The 19,211-nt window shown below is 36.0% G+C and overlaps 2 protein-coding genes and 1 long non-coding RNA gene across 4 annotated transcripts; 2 read left to right on the top strand and 1 right to left on the bottom strand.

Moving 5' to 3' along the window:
* The first annotated feature begins 410 nt into the window (after positions 1-410).
* On the top strand, positions 411-4,989 carry LOC141652697 (HVA22-like protein a). Its single transcript, XM_074460281.1, has 5 exons — positions 411-630; positions 1,471-1,497; positions 2,941-3,063; positions 4,121-4,370; positions 4,708-4,989. Exons 1-5 carry the CDS (start codon positions 566-568, stop codon positions 4,771-4,773), a joined length of 531 nt encoding a protein of 176 aa, XP_074316382.1. The 5' UTR covers positions 411-565; the 3' UTR covers positions 4,774-4,989.
* A 901-nt stretch (positions 4,990-5,890) lies between these two features.
* On the top strand, positions 5,891-12,637 carry LOC141652696 (uncharacterized). The gene is made up of 2 exons (XR_012547231.1): positions 5,891-6,543; positions 12,335-12,637. It is a non-coding gene; the product is annotated as an uncharacterized LOC141652696 (long non-coding RNA).
* Positions 12,638-13,039: 402 nt separating this feature from the next.
* On the bottom strand, positions 13,040-15,983 carry LOC141652694 (F-box/kelch-repeat protein At1g74510-like). Of its 2 annotated transcripts, none has more exons than XM_074460278.1 (2): positions 15,829-15,983; positions 13,040-14,742 (listed from the first exon to the last, which is right to left on the bottom strand). In XM_074460278.1, the coding sequence occupies exon 2, from the start codon at positions 14,682-14,684 to the stop codon at positions 13,347-13,349; it is 1,338 nt and encodes a 445-aa protein (XP_074316379.1). In that variant the 5' UTR covers positions 14,685-14,742; positions 15,829-15,983; the 3' UTR covers positions 13,040-13,346. The 2 variants fall into 2 exon arrangements, with proteins under 2 accessions (XP_074316379.1, XP_074316380.1); XM_074460279.1 differs by lacking the exon at positions 15,829-15,983 and adding an exon at positions 15,604-15,822.
* Positions 15,984-19,211: the final 3,228 nt, after the last annotated feature.

Genomic DNA, 19,211 nt, shown 5'->3' with positions numbered 1-19,211 from the left:
TATATAGCGAGATGACCGGAATCAAACCATTGCGATCGATTTAAAACTGAATCACAAACCGAAATTGAAAATCATGCTATAGACATTCTTAAAAGTTACTGTAATAGAGATTCTCTCCATTTTATGTGGCTGTAACATACGACGATCTCATAATATAATTTCCATTCTATTTTTTGAGTGAAAAAGAAGGTACCTAACACTATAAGTTTGCGCAACAATTTCCCTCAAAAAAAAAAAAGTTTGCGCAACAACTTTCACCGAACCTTCAAGAAAAGGGACTTCAAAGAACCAAGAGTATTTTATTTATTTTATACATCACATACCTATCTGTTATGCTGCCACGTGGACAGATCAACGGCTCTAAAAAGTGCATACCGACTAATTTTAAGACGGACATATCCGTCTTAAATTTATATCAGTTCAAGTAATGTAATAAACCATCGATTCTTCCCGATTACTACCTACTTTTTTTCACAGCATCACTGACAAAAACCCTACCTCAATTCTCCCCTTTGACAAAATTTAACTTTAATTTGCAATAAATTTGTAATTTACCTAATTAATAATGGGAGGAAGTGGAGCAACTGCTTTCCTCAAGGTGGTTCTCCAGAATTTTGATGTTCTTGCTGGGTTTGTCTCTCACCTTTACTTTCTATTTTTACATTTTTTTTTTCTGTTCTAATTCTAGAATTGTTAAAGGGTAATGTAGTTTATGCATAATTTTAGGTACCCTTTACTCTATTTTCCCTAATTTTCTCGTAATTTGAACAAACGTATGGAAATGACTGTCGTAGAAGAAAGAATTGAACTTTATTTCAATTTGATGGTTAGATTCATGGGCATTTGCTACATAGATGAATGCTTTAATGCTTGTCATAAAGTTGGATCCTTTATTACATTTGGGAATTCAATATTAGGCCTTTCAGTAATACTTGTGTAAGACGGTCTTATACAAGTACCGAGTATATGGTAAAACGGTTCTTTTGATAACTACTTCTACATTAATACAAGTATCGATTTATAAGATCTTTGTTTAAGGCGGGCTTACACAAGACTAATTGCGATCAAATTGTGATCAATGGCCTTTACCCATTTTATACAAGTATCCTTTATTACCTTGTTCCCCCTACCCATTTTATTAGAGGTCTTTACCCGTCTGTTCGCCCCACCCGTCTATACCAAGACCTATTGTTACCTTACACAAATTCTCATTATAGACGGACACTATCCGTCTATACGTATAGACGGATACCATTTCCCCTCACAAAATATCCGTTTGCCATAAAGTGGGAAGCACATGGGGGTGCCCCACCTTGTTCCCCCTACCCATTTTATTAGAGGTCTTTACCCGTCTGTTCGCCCCACCCGTCTATACCAAGACCTATTGTTTACCTTATGAGGGCTGACTTTGTTAATTGTTGTTTAATCATGTTTGTATCTGAAATTGTGATCATTTTGTGATTGTTACAGGCCTGTGGTCAGTCTTGTCTATCCCCTGTAAGTAGCATTCTGAAACCTTCTGATTTGTTTTATATTTGTTCATGATTTCATCGTCTGTTTCGATTATTAATGCCTGAATTTAGACTGCTTGGTTAAATGTATCAAATCAAGAAATTGAAATTTTGCACTCTCAGTGCAGTAATAAAGTCTATGATCTGAAGATTAGGCTTATGAAATATAGATTGTTTACATATGGGTCGTAGATCTCCCTCCGATCACTTGGACTCGCTATATTGTTTCTGGACTGAAGTCTGTGATGGAAATTATCTGAGCGAATAATAAAGCCTACACTCGTATACCATTTAATACGTACTTGGTTCACTTTTAAGTTTTTCCGGACCCTTGAGTTTTACTTCGGCTTTCAAAATCGTTTTAATCTTTATTCTCGATTTAAATTCTAAGTTTTTATAAAAGAAATCCGGACTTCGATTTTAAAACCTTAAGTTTACCATCTTTTGTATTACGTATGTTTTACCCCCCTTTTGTTTTTCACTTTTTCTTTTCTATATTTTCGCATTTTGAGGTGTCCGTTCACCCATTGACGGTTCTAAAGGATGATTCATGTCAGCCGACCCCAAATCATTTTGGGATTAAGACTCTGATGTTGTTGTTGTTGTTGTTGTTGTTGTTGTTGTTGTTGTTGTTGTTGTTGTTGTTGTTGTTGTTGTGGGCTTTACATCTAACTCACTCTTGAAAGTGGAGAAAGGTAGCACACATTAGGGCTGAGCAAAATATCCAATTATCCAAACTGATCCGATATCCGATCTGAATCTGATCCGAATTTTTGGATATCCGATCCGAAAGTTACATTTGGTTTGGATATCTGATCCGAAATATTTGGTTTTGGTTTGGATATGGATATTAGAATGAAAACATTTGGATATCCGATCTGATCCGAAACTTTAGTTTTCTAGTATAATTTAGAGGAAATAAAATCTTATTTGATAGAGCAACTTAATTAATATTCAAAATATTAGAGAAATATCTAGTTGGTAATTAAATTTTACGTCGAGAAACATTGGAATAAGACTATGAATATAATCGTGTTTCAAACTTAATTTTAAAGTAAATTTAAAAGTATGGATATCCGATGGATATCCACATCCGATCCGATTATTTTGGATACCCGAACATTGGATATCCGACACATTTGGTTTGGATATTGGATATCTAACTTCAAGATTTTTAATATGGATATCCGATCCGAACTAGCACTTTGGATCAAATACCTGATCCATACTCTGCCCTAGCACACATTGAGCACAGTTAAACAGACTGTGGCGGTCTTTGCGAGCATACTTGTTGGACTTGAGGTTTTATAATCTGAGTAAAATGTTCAAAGTAGTGGGGATAAGGTAGTTTAACAACATAGTAGATATTTATAATGTCTTAGTTAACTTCCTTAGTTACCTTTATCATTGAGCTTTGAATTTCGAATAGGTATTCATCGATCAAAGCTATTGAAAGCAAGTCTCCCATTGATGATCAGCAATGGCTTACCTACTGGATTCTGTACTCTCTTATCACTCTGTTTGAGCTAACCTTCGCAAAATTAATTGAATGGTAAGATTCTTTTTATGTTTCCTTTTTCTTTTTCTACACTTCATTCCGTAGGCTTTTTCATGCAGATGCTATTATCATATGGTGGATGACATACAGCCCTAAGCTAGGAACTTGGTACCCATTTAATGTCAGAAGCTTGAGCCCTTAGTTTATATATGAAAAAAAAAAAAACGCCTCGAATGCGCCTAAAGTGAGTCTTGGGGTGAGGCACTAACCAAAACGTCTAGATGCATTTTAGGGGGCGCCTTTAAATAAGGCTCACCTATCGAAGGCCGCTACACTAGCATACACTTTCCATATATTTTCCTTCTAGATCTTTAGTTGTGCCATTTCTTTTCCCCATTTTCTTTACTGTTACTCCTTTACATGTTAGCCATCTTGAAAACTACTAGAAAGGATATTGTTGCCAAAAATTTTATTTGGAAAATACAAATTTGTTACTAAAATTGGGCGCCTTGCGTCCAAAAGGTACACTCCTTGCTCCCTGGTGCCTCGGCCCCAGAGGGCCTTTTCAAACTAAGCCTTGAGTTTTAGTTATTTTTCTGTGGGAACCACATTTAATTCGTTATTTTGATCATCAAGTTCTGGTAGACAGTAGAGTAGACAGAAGACAATTGATACCCGTGAGAACCAAGCTTTGAGTCTTAGTTATTTTTCTGTAGATCACATTGTAAACTTACGAACTATAGCCAGTAAACAAGAAAGTGAGAAACTCTTTCATATAGGCATCATTATGTAACTAATAATTTTGCTTACAGCTCCTTGATTATCAACTTCAGTTATGAAAGTGATAGTGTCATAAGGATCTTATCCTGTGTAGGAATTATGAAACAATTTAATGATATTCTTTGGTTTTAGTGAAAATAAAGTATACCGTGTATATCATTATGGAGCGTGATAAAATCTATAAGATGATGCAAGATTGATTTTAGTTCCATGTATAGCTTTCTTGGATTTCACAATGGAACCAAAGTCGCCTCATGTCACAAGTTGTACTTCATTTTGTTGTGAATCAAAACCCATAATTTGCTTTTTGATACAATTTGTATTTGTGTAGGATCCCAATCTGGTCGTATGCCAAGCTAATCGCTACATGCTGGCTGGTCATACCATATTTTAGTGGAGCTGCGTATGTTTATGAGCATTTTGTGAGACCGACCTTTGTTAGCGCACAATATCAAACCGTTAATGTGTTGTATGTCCCAAGGAAGAAGGAAGTATCCAGTAAAAAGGATGACATCATAACAGCTGCGGAGAAATACATACGGGAAAATGGAACAGGCGCTTTTCGGGAAATCATCAACAAGGTAATTGGACTTTATGCTAATCGCGTTGTTTACCCCACTCCGCCCCTTTGTTAGGCGTTCATGTGCTATTTGAATGCAGAGTAGAAACACCAACATTCATTTCAGATCTTAACAAAAAGTGAAGTTTTTAATGCGTTCAGCAAACGTTTTCAAATTACAGCCGCATTGGCAAATACACGTGAAGTTTCTTCTGCAACATCCTGATACTGATACTTTGTGACCATTACTGCAAATTTGACGATACGGCATTTTCTTTGATGCCACTCCTGAGACATTTCTGAATGCTGTTCGAAGATACTTATCCAATCATACTTATTTCTTTTTTCGTTATCTGTAGGCTGAACACAGCGGAACCAAACCAAGGGAGGAGTATGGAATATTCGAGAATAACTATCAGTGGTAGCATTTCTCCGTTCACCACAATTTGATCTTTGGAGTCTTTTGGTGTTGCAGTTTACATGTGCTGTATTCATATGATAATGTAATTATGTCAACCTTGTTTTAGTTTGGTCTCGGTCTTAACTTAGATTAGCTGTTTAGGGTTAGTTCACTATGTGTGTAACTGTGTATCTATCTATCTATACTTTTGTGGCAAATACCAAGCATGGGGCTTTACTTATTTCGAACTTCCCACCTCGTGTTAGCTAAAGCCTAAAGGCTGGCTAGAGTCACAAGGCAACTACAACATGAATAACAAACGGGTGGCTAGGTATGTTTTAGCTAAAAATAACATTTTTTTTTAAAAAAAGACGATTTTAATTTCTAATGCCCAAAAAAAATTGGACTCTAGTCGTTAGGTTCAAAATATGTTTAGCAAATGACTCTACAATTCCGCATAGATCATGATTCTCTAATATCATCTATCCCTTGATACAAAATGAGGGTTGCTCTATCACGGCCCTTGTTTTACCCATCACGCTCTTATTTTGCTCTTCCTATTATTTGTGCATTTGGATAACATCAATTTTTGTATGTATTATTAAACGATAATTAATAAAAACAACGAACATTAATAATAATTAAAAAGACAATTAAAAACGAAAAAACTGCGAACGATTATAACTTTGCGCTCGAATGTTCGATTAAGCCATTTTTTTCTAAATCGCTTATCTCAATGAGGACACAACCGTAAAATAAAATAGTGTAAAAAAAATGGTCAATTCATTAGAAAATATGAACTTGCCTCGGCCGGTTTACGTGGTTTACACAAGATCTGGCAAAACTAACCGAACCTGACCCGCACCCGAATTGTGGACCCGAAACCCAAATTGACCGAGCCCTATTCAACCTGATCCAATTGTTTATTATGAATATTTAAATTTTCTATTCTATTAATTATTACATACGGACTTATCCCCAAATAATTTGATAATAACTACTCACCCGAAAATAAACCAAAATTGAAATAACTCGACCCAAATTCTTACAAATCGGAGCAACCTAAACTCAATTCGATTGACCCGTTTGTCAAGTCTAGTCTATGGAACCGGCCAAACAAACTACATAGAAATCAAAAGTTTGGGGAGAGAATAGAGCGAGTCTTCACTCTAAACCCCCAAATCGTGAAAACCTAACTAAAATCGGTAGTGCGAAAATGTCAGCCCTACTCCGCCGCGTCACCACCGTAACCACCCATCTCCACCGCGCTTTCTCCACAACAACCACCACAAAACCGACCTCAAAAGTGTCATCCTATCTCCTAACCCACGATCTCGCATCTCAAACCGGGTCAACAATGCCAATCTCAATGATGCGAATCGGAACTCAAATCCACAACATCGAACTCCGTCCCGGCGAAGGCGGAAAACTCGTACGCGCCGCCGGAACATCCGCTAAAATCCTCAAAGAACCTTCTGCGGCGGCGCGTGTACTTATCCGACTTCCCTCTGGAGTAGACAAGCTCGTTGATACTCGTTGTCGCGCTACTATCGGGGTTGTATCGAATTCTAGTCATGGCGCGAAGAAGTTACGGAAGGCTGGAAATAGTAGGTGGCTTGGTAGACGGCCTGTTGTTAGAGGTATGGCTATGAATCCTGTTGATCATCCTCATGGTGGTGGTGAAGGGAGGAATAAAGGAAGGATTTCGTGTACGCCTTGGGGGAAACCTACTAAGGGTGGGTATAAGACTGCTTGTCCTAAGAAGAAGAATCGGATTATTTGATTGATTTGAAAGGTAGACGATCTCGCAATAAGTTTATTTATTTTAATCGCTATTGTTCGTTTTACTGTATGTGTTATTATTTTTGATTATGAAGTTTGCATTTTCTGCTTGTTTTGGAATTTTAGGACTTTGTTAATTAGGGTTAGTTTGTCTGGCTTTGGATCAAGTTTTGGATGTTTTGATTTGAGCGAGTTTCGGATTTTATGCACTAGGTGGTTCGAAATTGTGAAGGGAATGATTTGATCTTTCATTGGAGTAACATTATGATTTGAGTTCATGTACTTGTAGTTTGTTTTGCTGAGATGTTGGTTAGCTTTAAAAAAACGTTTTGGGTGAATTGTGAATGGATTAAGTTGGTTTAGTGTCTTCGTCATGTTATGATTTGGAAGTTGTAATGATCATCTGAAATGGGTGTGTCTGCTGGATACTTCTTACAATGGAGCAATTCTTCTTACAATGGAGCATAATTGTTATGGTTAATGATCGGACTTCGTATTGAAGAATTTATTGGGAATGCTCCGTTGACTGTTAGAATTATTTGTAAGTCGCTAGTGCCTATTGGTGTGATGAGAGCTTAAGGGTGTGTTTGGATCGAGGGATTTGGAGAGAAAAGAAAGGGAGGGAGAGTAAGGGATTTAAAATTCCTTGCTTGGATAGCAAATAAGGGTGGAGAGAAATGGAGGGGGAGGGATTTAGAGGGATCCATTTTCCCTCCTCCAAGGCAAATCAAAATCTCTCCACAATAGGCAAGATTTGGAGAGAAATTGTATCCAAACACTCACACCCCATTCCCCCTTCCCTTCCCTTCCCTCCCTTCCCCTTCCCTCATTCCCCCTCCCCTCCCTTTCCCTCCACTTTTGCTATCCAAACACACCCTAAAGCATAGGTTGGAAGAATGCTTTTATGGTTATTACCACCAATCGCGTTTTCATATACCTTAATAACCTTGCTTCTAAGCAGTCTATTGCACCAGCCCACCACTCCGTATGCTTAGTAAGTAATAGGTGCTGCAATATCAATGTTAAGTGCCTTGTGTCTTTATTCAGCGTCTCAGCATGATTGGTGTGTCATATGATATTTTGTTAATGGAACATAATTTTGGCTCTAATTTAACTTGACAAATGCGTAAACTATAGTAGTCGGGGATTTTCGCTAGAAGTGACGTTTATTAGATAAGGCTTTTATCACTTAGTTTAGAGTTGTCCCTGGAAAGACTAAGATGAAGGGAATGCGATTTTTTATGCAAACTTTAATTGGTTATCAATTAATGGTACATGTCCGAGATATAAGTTCTTGGTTTTCTTTGATGTAAGCTCTTTTATAATATCTAGTGGATGAACTGTGAAAACTACTCAGGTTCAAATTTGGAAATGTGCATTTTGGCAGTGCAAAAATTGAAAATTTGGAAATATACAATTGGAATGGATCCATGTTGTGTACATTAAACAGGGGTGTTGGATAAACTATCAGCCTAAATAAGGGGAAAGTTTGGCGTGGAATAAGATATGCAATGTTAAAGATAAGTTGTGTGCTGGTTATGAGGGTCATTGATGGCTTAGTCAGGGAAGGAGTTATACGATTAAGGATGATTATTATTGGCTTAGGCTTCCTCCTCAGAAAGTAACTTGGTATAGTCTTGTGTGGAATAGATGACTCTACCTAAACATTAGTTATTTTCTTGGTTGGCTGTAGAACATAGACTCCTTACAAGGATAGACTTATAAGATGTGCATTACTAATGAGAAGAGGTGGCTGCTGTGTGAAGAGGATGAGTCCCATGATCATTTATTCTTCAGTATAGTAATAGGTGTTTGACTTTAATCAGACCATGGATCAGGATTAATATTCCTGAGTATGAGGTGACTCAGTGGTGGCTAAGAGTTAGATGAAATAATCCTCACTAAAGTTGGAGTAGCAGCGGAAATTATAGGCTTCTAATAGAATAATATGAAATAATCCTCACTAAAGTTGAACAAGAAATAATATAGCTGAACTCTAAACTTGTATGAAGAAATGTAAATGTCTACGAGAAAGATTGATTAACTGATAATCTATTTGTTACACCCTATTTGTTGATATATGTTGTGATGATTAAACACTACAAAACTTCTGGACATTTTATAGTAACTTACACGCTAATTATTGCGTGGTCATTACCTCACACAATTACAAACCTTAAATTCTTTTTTACCTCCTATTGTTACTCTAACTCAATTAAGTAACAATTTCATGTTTAACTTATTCCATAATTAGTAAACATTATTCCCCTTACTCCCACAATTTGCTACTCCAATAGAAGAGAACGCATTTTCTTATGCAAACATTAATTGGTTATCAATTAATGATACGTGTCCTAGGAATAAATTGGTTTTCTTTGAGGTATGCTCGTTTATAATGTCTAGTGGATTTATTGTGAAAGCTACTCAGGTTCAAATTTGGAAATGTCCTTACATGGTGTAAGCTCGATTATCTAGTTTGTTTATTTGGCTAAGTTCTAATTCTAGAGTGTTTTAGGCAATGAGGTAAGTCTAGAACAAAAAGAAGGCGATGATTAGTGGATAAGTTATCTATATATCAGCAAACTTGGTGGATCAACAAAATTTGGATTATTTAGATATAGGTGGTTAATAGTGTGTCCAAGGCTATATGTGGACGGGGAATTGTGGATGATTGGGTTAAAACTACTTAGGTCCAAATTTTGGAAAGCTGTAATGCAATTGGTTTGTAAGTTTGTAACTCTGGAGGAGAAATCACAGATAAAGCATGTTATAGTGTGCATCCAATGATTTTGTAGCGTCTGCAATTTCGTTGCAGTTTGTGTACGCATAGCGATTATTTAGGTTGAAGGGTATGCAAGAGAGAAACTAGATATATGCTGTGATTTAAAGCCCTCTATGGTTATTTGCCTAGATGTTTGTTGTGGTTCTGAATATTGTGATGTATTCCGTTATACTAGTCTTCTCTAGTAAGAACAAGGAGCAGATTTTTCATGGCACAATTATTCGGCGTTGGTCAAAATTGTGATATTTTTTCCCATGCCACAATGAGCTTGGTTTGTTTTGGGAGTTGTAATGCTCATCTGAAATGGTTGAGATTCTGTCATTTGAGGGGTGTGATAGATGTTTTTTCAGCTTGATTAGATAGGCTGTAGTTATCGGACTTCATATTGGCGAAATTATTGGGAATGCTCTGTTGAGACTTGAGTGTGCTTATTATGTGTGAGCACACTACATATACTCTTAAGTTAATGTTATTGGTGTATTTGCGATGGGTGATTCATTTATATTTATTTAGTTCTTTTCATTAGTTTCAGTTTTTGTTTTATTTTCCTTCATATTTATGGGGTCATTAATTCCCGCTTCCCAATCCCTCTTACTGAAGGAGTATATGACTTGCTTGTAGTTTAAAGGCATCGGTTAGCTGGTATATTCTTTTGGGGAAGTTACCTAGAGCATTTGTAGTTTGATACATATAAAGTTTGTCCAACTTCTTTCGAAACTCCGAATTAGGAAAAAATGATTTAAGAGTACTTTAATGTCTCCCCCGTCTCGTACTCATCCCTAATCTTTATTTGCTTTAGCTCTAATTTCTGAGAATTACCTTTCAATCTCGTTTTTCTATCTAAAGTATACGTGAAAATTCATACTGAAGAAATTATTAGGAATGCTCTTTTGAGTTTTGAGTGTACTTGTGAGATTAAATTGGTGTAATGGAAGCTTAAAGCAAATTCCTTTCCGTAGTGTTGAGCAATTCGTTGTTTTATTACCACCAACAGTAATGTCGATATACCTGTTTTGGCGGCTTCTATGTAGTCCATTAGTCTAAGTAGGAGTAAATGAGTAATAGGTCCTGTACTATTCATGCCAAGATTTGGCTTTTGATTTTACATGGTGTGAGTGGTCTGTCATGTGCTATTACTTCTATGACTCCTTGTTTGATTGGCTGTATGATTTTGTAACAGCTATGTGAAAATCTGAATTAGGAATTTAGTCGCTGAAGCGAGGGAAGTTTGTAGGTTGATACCTCATGAGTTTACTCTACTTAGAAAATTCGTGGCTCACGGTAGCACAATTACAACTAGGTTTTTTGGTTGATAGTGCTGAAATTCCTTGGATCAACGATATTTTCTCGTAGCTAAAATTGGAATTAGAGGCGGATGGATAGTTAACAATGTGGATAGTTACTAGGGCCAAGGAATTAATTAGTGCTTACTGCTTAAAGAATTGGCCTAGCTTTTGGATGGTTTTGATGTACAACTTAGTAAGTGCTAAACCAGAGTTAAATTTTCTTATGGAAGAGTCTTGTTAGATTCTATAGTTCTACACCAGCAATCCTCCCTTTGATATCTCTGATGACGTATAATTCTTGGCTTGTATTTCTGCTGTAAAAGAGATTTTGTTAGGTGTTGTAGTGATTACCAAGAAGTTTTAGTTAAGGAGAAAAGCAAAAGGGTTGGATTAGTGGTTAGAAACATTTTCGAAGTTCGTGTGTTCAATTGCTTGGGATGAGGATGAGGATGACTATTCGTCTGAATTCCATTTATATTGAGTTATTGGCAATTTTGACTGCTTAGTGCTTGCGATATTTTATCAAAATATACTATAACTACAAGTCAATAGTTTCTAATTTAGAAAAATGATAATATGAAAATAGTATCTCTTTATAATCAGTTAAACCTATTTATCGGCCACTTCACTTTGGTTGCGTGTCAAACTACAGCAGCCGAGTTTCACCGTGTTGTGTCAAACAGTTGTAGTCAAGTTGAAATACCATAGAATTAAACATGACTAATTTTACATTTTATCTCTTATCTATATTTGGAGTTATGAATGGTCATAAGTTAATAGTCTGATTTTGTGTCATACCCCTTATGGGTGCGGAAACTTAAGAAAACCGATGTATGATCATCCGTTTAGGATGTTTCAATTGATTGTCAGGTAAATTCAGTTTGACTATTTAACTCGGGCTGACCTGCATACACCGTAGCTATCTGGGGATACTTGTTTGAAGTTTGTTTGAAGTTGGGCCAAACAAACTTCGAACGAAGTTACTCGGGTTCAAATTGTGAAAGGTCCATTTTAGCAATGTAGGATTCAGGATTGGCTAGTGGAAACTATATAAGCACATGGAATTTACATCTGATACAGTTTTGTTTGTTAGGTCAGGTACTAAATTAAGAGGCGTTCCATGCAATGAAGAAAAATCGAGTAAATGAAATTGGATTTTGTAGTTTTTGTATTTTCTTTGCAATTTTGTATGCTTGGTAAATAATTTAGGTTTGAAGGGTAAGTAATGGTGTATATGCTGAACATTTGAATTCTGGGACTGAAGGTTTGATATTAGTTGTGGCTCTTAAGGGGTGATTTATACCATTACATAAGTCTGCGCTATAAGAAAACCCTAACTAAGCCGTCTTGATAGTTTGTGTGTGGTTTTTTTTTTTTTTTTTTTTTTTTTTTTTTTTTTTTTTTAACTGGGTAGAATCCTGTACAGTGATATTCACTAGTGATCACACTACAATTCACTGTCTTCCGACTTTGCTTTGGTTCTAGTTTTGCTTGCTCAATAAATATCAGAATCAGATCAGTGGCGTAAACTGTAATTTATTTAGTTCTTACTTATATAGTCAATCCTGTTGAAAGAATTGGTAGAGATGGGTGCCATCGATATAAGTTTCCTTCATACAGTTGAGTCGGAGAGGATCTACAAAAAGAGACTTTTGATTTTAATTTTTTTTAATTTGTTACTTCGTTATTTAATCTACTATTGTTGAAGATACTGATGTATTTAATATGATTTACAGTTTCGTCATGGATCAGAGAAGAAGGATTGGAAGGGGAGTAGACACCAACCTCGCGAATGTTAGATGACCGTGTTTGCTCTATAGATCGTGTTAGATTATTCTGTTCGTTTGTAGAGGATGACTTCCTTTTATGTAGCTTTTTCTTTATTGATGATGTAAACGATTCATCCTTCAATTACATAGGGGTTGAATTGAACTAGGATCCTAACTATGCCCTCTTTTTTGTACTCCCAACTCAAATTGAACCCTTGAAAATAATAAACAGGCTGATACGAAAAGCTGTTGCAGCTCATCGCTTTGATATTTTCGCAGATGTAACAAATGCTTTTGATGCATGATAATTGATGTACATATGTATATGTTAAAATCGCTAGTTTGTAACATTACGTTTTGTTAATTTGTTATAGCTATCAATCTATCATAGGACAGTAACCCACGACACCAATGACAACAAAGATTTAGTCCCAAAATGGTTTGGAGTAGATTTACATAATCATAATACAGTAAACATATTCACCAAAAAAATACAGTAAATATAATTCTGACAGCCCTATGATCTGCAGAATTCTTGAGTTAAACAGTAAGTCTAACCCATCACAATTTGATCACTATTTCTCGAGTTCTGATTCATCGGTTGATGGGTGAATTGTACATTCACAAACAGAACAAATGCAGACAAGCTGTCAGATGTTCAACTCGAGAAAGTAGCAGAAAAAAGCAAATAATTGAGAAAAAGAGACTCGGTAATTTCAGAATTACATTTCTACATACTAATGATGCAGATTGCAGACCATATATGCTATGGCTTCCTACTTCCAAATTATTAATCTATCTGTGGAGTATAATACAATAATCAACATCAGACTTCCCAAGTAGATGTTGAAGGAATCATTTGCAGCAAACTAATCCACACAATAAGACTCGTTCGCAGAATCACAACAATCTTCACAGCACCATTCGATACCTGTAAACTCTGTTACTCCGGCTTTTCATAAGATAACCCATTGCATTGTTAGCATCCCATAACTGCACAATTGTACACGAACCCACCAGACCGTTTTCTATCAAGGACGGTCCACTGTTGAGGGGTTTGAGATGGGTCCCACACATTAACCTCGATGAAACCACCGTCTAAACCCCTGGGCCCCCCTATGACTGTTAGTCGATCGCCACATCCTCGGAATGCAAGACCCCATCCTTGCATTGACACTGCGCTCTCGGGCAAACTTCCGACAGTTATCCATGTGTTGGATCTTTTATTATATTTCCGTACTTCTTTCCTTGCATAATTCGCTGCATAGAGCTCATTATTCACCACTGTAAGAAGAGGGGGCGCCTCAGACATGGCACTAGCGCCAGTCGTTATAGGAAGCATATCGGGGATTTCAGTCCAAGTCCGTCTTTCCAAGTCAAAGACCTCTCCACAAGTATAAGGGTTTGAGTTTGCAACCCCAAACCCTCCAAGAACATAAAACTTGCCATCCATAAACACAGCCGAGCATTTCTTCCTCGCTTTGTTCATGTTTGGGAGAACCTTCCATGTCCCACTTTCCGAATTGTAAAGCTCTGCAGAGGAAAATACATTACCCCAAACATCACAACCACCGGCACAGATCGCAATCTCACCAAGGGTAGACGATCCAAATAAGCATCTGGGTGTGTTCATTTCTGGCCCGTGAGACCACGAGTTTGTCAAGAGACTGTACTTGTAGATAAGATGAGAGTCTATTCCCTTTCCGAACACCAAAAGTTCAGTACCAACAGCAAGTGATTCCTTGTCGGAATGCATGAAGCAATTGGTCGAGGGCATTCTAGGCAAATGCTTCCACCTACATCGAATTGGGTCAAAAACCTCCCATTCAAGGAGGCTGCAGGATATGTACACCCAATGCTCCACCATACCCATTTTACGCCTAAACTTGTAAAGCTCTTTGCTCTGAGTTAAGGACCGAAAATTGCGGTTCAATGAGGCAATAGAACCATAATCAGATCTTGAACAATGGGCAATGCAGTTTATTGAGTTGTCCCGTCCAATTTGGTTAATCAGGGAAGTCGTGTCTAGGTGATCATTACAACCATCACCGTAATTGTTACTGTTGCTATCATTATTGTTCTTATAAGGTTGATGTACAATCAACGAAAGTGAAAGGCTTAGAAAATCTACTTCCATTTCATCTGTCTTATCTATTTTCAACAACTTGAGCGAATTCCCGAGGTTTTCTCCATCTTCTGGTTTTCGCTTAAACTTGGAGGTCTCTGGTGAATCCAACCCATTGTACATCAAATTCCTCTCTTGGTCACAAACACGACGAAAATCCAGAAAAAGGTGAAAGGAAGGACCCTCCACCATTGGCTAAAGTATACTTGGATGCAAATCCAATAAACCACAAATATACACTCAAATCCTTCTGCAGACGAATCAAAAATCAAAATCAAACATCAACCAAAATGGCATTGAAAGATAACAACTTTAACAAGAAAAAGGTAAAATAGAGTAAACCCAAGAACAATATTACTCTCAGATGAATGAAATGACAGTACTGACTACTGAAGTAGCAGTCATCCGAAGCAAATCTCAAAGCATTTCTGATTGTAAATCATCTGTGTCGTTACACTAGAATAAGGTGCGTACATCTGACCCCCTTATCCGACTATTTCTGAGAGTCCTTGATATATTGGGATAATATTATTGTCCAAGTTTTTTCATAAGATGAACGAAATACCAAGTCTCTCTAAGATTAAAACGGGTCAAATATATGTCACTTACAAGTCTTTTGCTAATATGAAATATCTAAGCTTATCATATCTAAGCTTATCGTTTTTGCCTTATCTATGAAAGTAATAGATATCTGACCAGTACCGTCTTAAATGAGAATTTGTGAACCAAACAACCATACAAAACCCGGAAAAGGGGAAACCTATCTTATCAATCCCTAAGGCCCTAATTTCTTTTCTGGATGTGAGAGGGGCACTATCCATCTTCGACTTGTGACGGATAGTGTCCGTCTTCAATGAAAATTTATGTTTCTTTTCATCAAGTTCTAAAGCTCAGTCCCACCCAGCATAAGCAAAAGGATCATGTAACTAACTACTCTAACAAAAAAAGTTGAAAGATTCTACCTAATTCCTACCAAGTAAACATATATCGTTCAGAATAAAAAAGGCAAACAAATGATCGGGATAAACAGAATAATAAAAAAAAAAGTAGATAAACAGCAGATTAGTGGATAAAGCTTTTGATTGAGCCAATACAAAAATCTAGGACATACCCACTAAAAAATCATTCACTAATCAGGGATTAGTGGATTGATTAGCCATCAATATCACAAAATCATATGTTGATGACAAAGCCAAGATCATTTCATCTGACAGTATGAGATCGTCTTATTTTATAATTTGTGAGGAAAGCAAGATCATGACAAGTGAGAAATGATTGAGTGATGAATAAATGATTAATGATTAGATGAAATGAATGAAAGAGGGATTGATTTTACCTGATTGGATCTTGGGAAAGATGAATAAAAAGCTCAAAACATAGTTGCTAAAAATGGTGTGTATTTTTAGTTATACAAGTTGTATGTTGTGCTTTTATTGGGTTAGATGAGAAGTATGAAGAGCAGCTTTAAAAAGTGGAGAATCTTGCACAAAAAACAGTGGAACTTGTAGACACTTATTAGGCTATTGTTTAGCTTTAGCTTATGTTCTTTTCTTTGTCTATTTGCTTTTGACTTTTAGTTCACTAAGTTCATTGAATATTACAGTTAGTAACTTTACTTTTGATGGCTAAATCCCGTCATTTTTTACATGGCCTCTCACAAAAGGAGAGGGGATAAGGTGGGCCTTACGCATGTCTTCCCACTCACCTCTTAATGGGCATTTTGTGAGAGGAAACGGTATCCATCACAAGCTTGTGACGGATATCGCCCGTCTTCAATGAGATTTTGTGCATTAATATTAATACGATATTATTCGTTTAAGTTTAAGATGAGCCAAATATACATATTATTTGTGTATATAACAATGCATAAGGATAACCGGATAAATAATATATTTGTCTTAATGACGGTTTTGTGCCATCTTTAACTCTTAAATGGGAGTTTGTGCTTTTAGTTAGGCTTGTGTATGGACGGTTTTATATAAGTATTGTGTAAAATGGATTCAAATATAATTTTATTACTGGGTAAAAGTTATTATCATGAAAACTCGTTTTATAATAAACTACTACTAGTGTTTAGGCCTTGTTTTTTTTGACTTAATTTCAGTTAAGTTCAGCTCTATTCAGTTCAGTTCTTCTCTTCAGAAATTCACTCTTACTTCAATTCAGTTTATTTCAAATTAAGTTCAATTCTATGAATTTCAATCCCAAAAAACAGGGCCTAAGATCATCTTATACAAACATTTGTGATTTTCTATCACACGGTTTAATTACAAAATTGTAGGAAGGGATTAAATGGGGTTCTACTTTGTTTGTCAAATTCATGTGTTATAACAAATTTGTTGTAACCATTCCTTGGACAATCATGTTGGGCCGTTTCCAACACAGATAACTGGGTTACAGACTTGGGCCTATATCTCCTTTGGGCCTTTACTTAGACAAACATGTTGGGCCGTTTCCAACACATCCAGCCAGAATGACTGGGGCTTTTGAAGGACGTCCCGTAAGAGCTGTAGCCCCAAAGTTGGAGGCGACAAGAGTAGAAGGCCTAAGACTTAGACTCCACGACTCGATAAGGGGCTCCCTAGCTATTGAGTGCCTAGGTGAAAATGTCGACGATCCAGTTTTATGGAACTAGTACATGGCCAACCATCTACGAACGGGACGATCATGTCTGGTGTCGCATGTTGCAGTCTTCCAACTAATAACTGGGTCCATAAAATCTTATGGCGACCTCGGTTAGAGGTTTTAAGATCAAATACAAGGCGCGTGCAAATGTCAACAAAATTGCTGATCTTACGCAAACAATCATACAAAGTGACATTACAATTTGGTCAAATTAGGCTTTTGGCCCGACTCTTAATGATATTCCAAAAACTGCAGGAATTTTGGAAAATATAATTATATTAAAATAAAAAGGGTGCGAGTTTTAAAAAGCAGCTTAAAATAGGTGAAAATAAGAAATTTTTCTCATATTTTTATTTAAATTTTTTGTTAAAAAAAGGTAATTAATTAATTTTGTGATTCTATTGTGTCATACAAGTATTATTACTATTTGGTTAATACAAGATGACTGGGGACTGGGGTGATCACCGTCGACAATAGTAATTACATATTTTTTCATAGGGGATATTTTTACCATATTTTTGATAAGGCATAAATTTTGGTTTGTGACGCGTCACAAACTTGTAAAGAAGAAGACCATATTATGATAAAATGTACTCATTATCTATTAAATAAGAATTTATGAATTGTTACAGATTACATTATTTTTTATCATAAAATTATCATATTTTATCGTTATAATATATTACTCTGACACTCTAAAGAGTCTAGAGACCAACTATTAAGATACTTTGATGAGGTGGAGATGTCCGTTTTTCTTAAGATCATTACTTTTGGTCTGAAATAAGACGGGTAACATGTCATCATTTTACAATAAAATGTTGTTATTTTTTTATAACATGTTACCATTATTGTTCACATCATTTTCAGGTAAAAAATGACACCTCTAGTCATAACATTTTGTGAATTAATTGGTTACATTTTCTTAAAAAATGGCAACATTTTATCCGTCTGACAAATAAGACCAAAAGTATCCGTCTGAAACAAGAATTTGTGAATCCGGAAAATACATCTTAAACCATTGAAAAGGTGGAATAAAGTTAGTCTAGGCTTTCCAAATACTCCTAGTCCGTCCGTCTAAAACTAGTAGCAGATGGAATTAGAATAAAGTGATGTGACAGCCACAAGGTAATACACTAATACTCGTTTCATTAAGTCTTCCTTATAACGGATATATCGGAATATATCGGATCCGTCAGTATATTGTAGCTCACTTTTATAGCAAGTTGATAGCATAGAAGGGGTGTCATGGTGTGAGGGGGCGATGAATGTTTGAATATACCAAGTCATATCTCCACGAACTCATTTTTTTTATATACATGCTCCCTAACTACTTGGTATATATTCATTCACCACAACTGGTAATATTGTAATATTCTAAGTTTTGTAAGATCGAATTTATTCAACTTGCCTCATTTAAAAGCACCAACTTGTAAATTTTGTATTTTCATGCAAGTGTGTATGTACAATTCGATCAAGCTTCGATAAGTTTTTGAGCTACATGTTTCGTCAAAGAGGCAACTAATTAACTTGGGTTATACTTCTATAAAGGTGTGATGTACAAGACACGTGATCTGAAATTATCGCGCACAGGAAAACACTGATCATAAATATAATATATGATGTGTCTGGTTATATCCGCACGATATCTAAAGTAAATGATTGTATTTATTTCTTAATTTTTTTTTATACATGTAATTGAATTAATTTAATTAATACGTGATCATGAAATATAGAAAGCCTATCAAATTTATGAAAGAATTTCTATACTAAAATGGTCACAAAATACTATATACTCCATACAACTTTACTAATTAGCAAATTTCACTCAAAATACCCCGATATCTTTACAAAATCATTTTAAACCACGGCCCCCCACTTAGCTCATACTTGTGCAAGCGTGTAACGTACAAGACACCTGTTATGTATTTATCGTGCAAGAAAAACACTAACCAAGAATATTACGTATGATCCGTTTAGTTATATCTGCCCGATATCTAAAGTAAATGATTGTATCTGTTTCTTAGTTTTTCGAGATACATAAGATTGAACTAACTTAATTAGCACGTGATCATGAAATATAAAAAGGCTATATAT

This window comes from Silene latifolia, chromosome 4 (genome assembly GCF_048544455.1).
Source record: "Silene latifolia isolate original U9 population chromosome 4, ASM4854445v1, whole genome shotgun sequence".
Taxonomy (NCBI): Eukaryota; Viridiplantae; Streptophyta; class Magnoliopsida; order Caryophyllales; family Caryophyllaceae; genus Silene; species Silene latifolia.
The sequence above is the reverse complement of the archived record's forward strand: the minus strand, read 5'-3'. Positions and strand labels throughout refer to the sequence as shown.

Bases quoted from the DNA above. Each gene is read 5' to 3' on its own strand.
- LOC141652697 (XM_074460281.1), top strand. From the start codon at position 566: ATGGGAGGAAGTGGAGCAACTGCTTTCCTCAAGGTGGTTCTCCAGAAT. The intron at 1,498-2,940 runs GTAAGTAGCATT...AATTTCGAATAG, and splicing joins GTCAGTCTTGTCTATCCCCT to GTATTCATCGATCAAAGCTA. The intron at 3,064-4,120 runs GTAAGATTCTTT...GTATTTGTGTAG, and splicing joins TTCGCAAAATTAATTGAATG to GATCCCAATCTGGTCGTATG.
- LOC141652694 (XM_074460278.1), bottom strand. From the start codon at position 14,684: ATGGTGGAGGGTCCTTCCTTTCACCTTTTTCTGGATTTTCGTCGTGTT.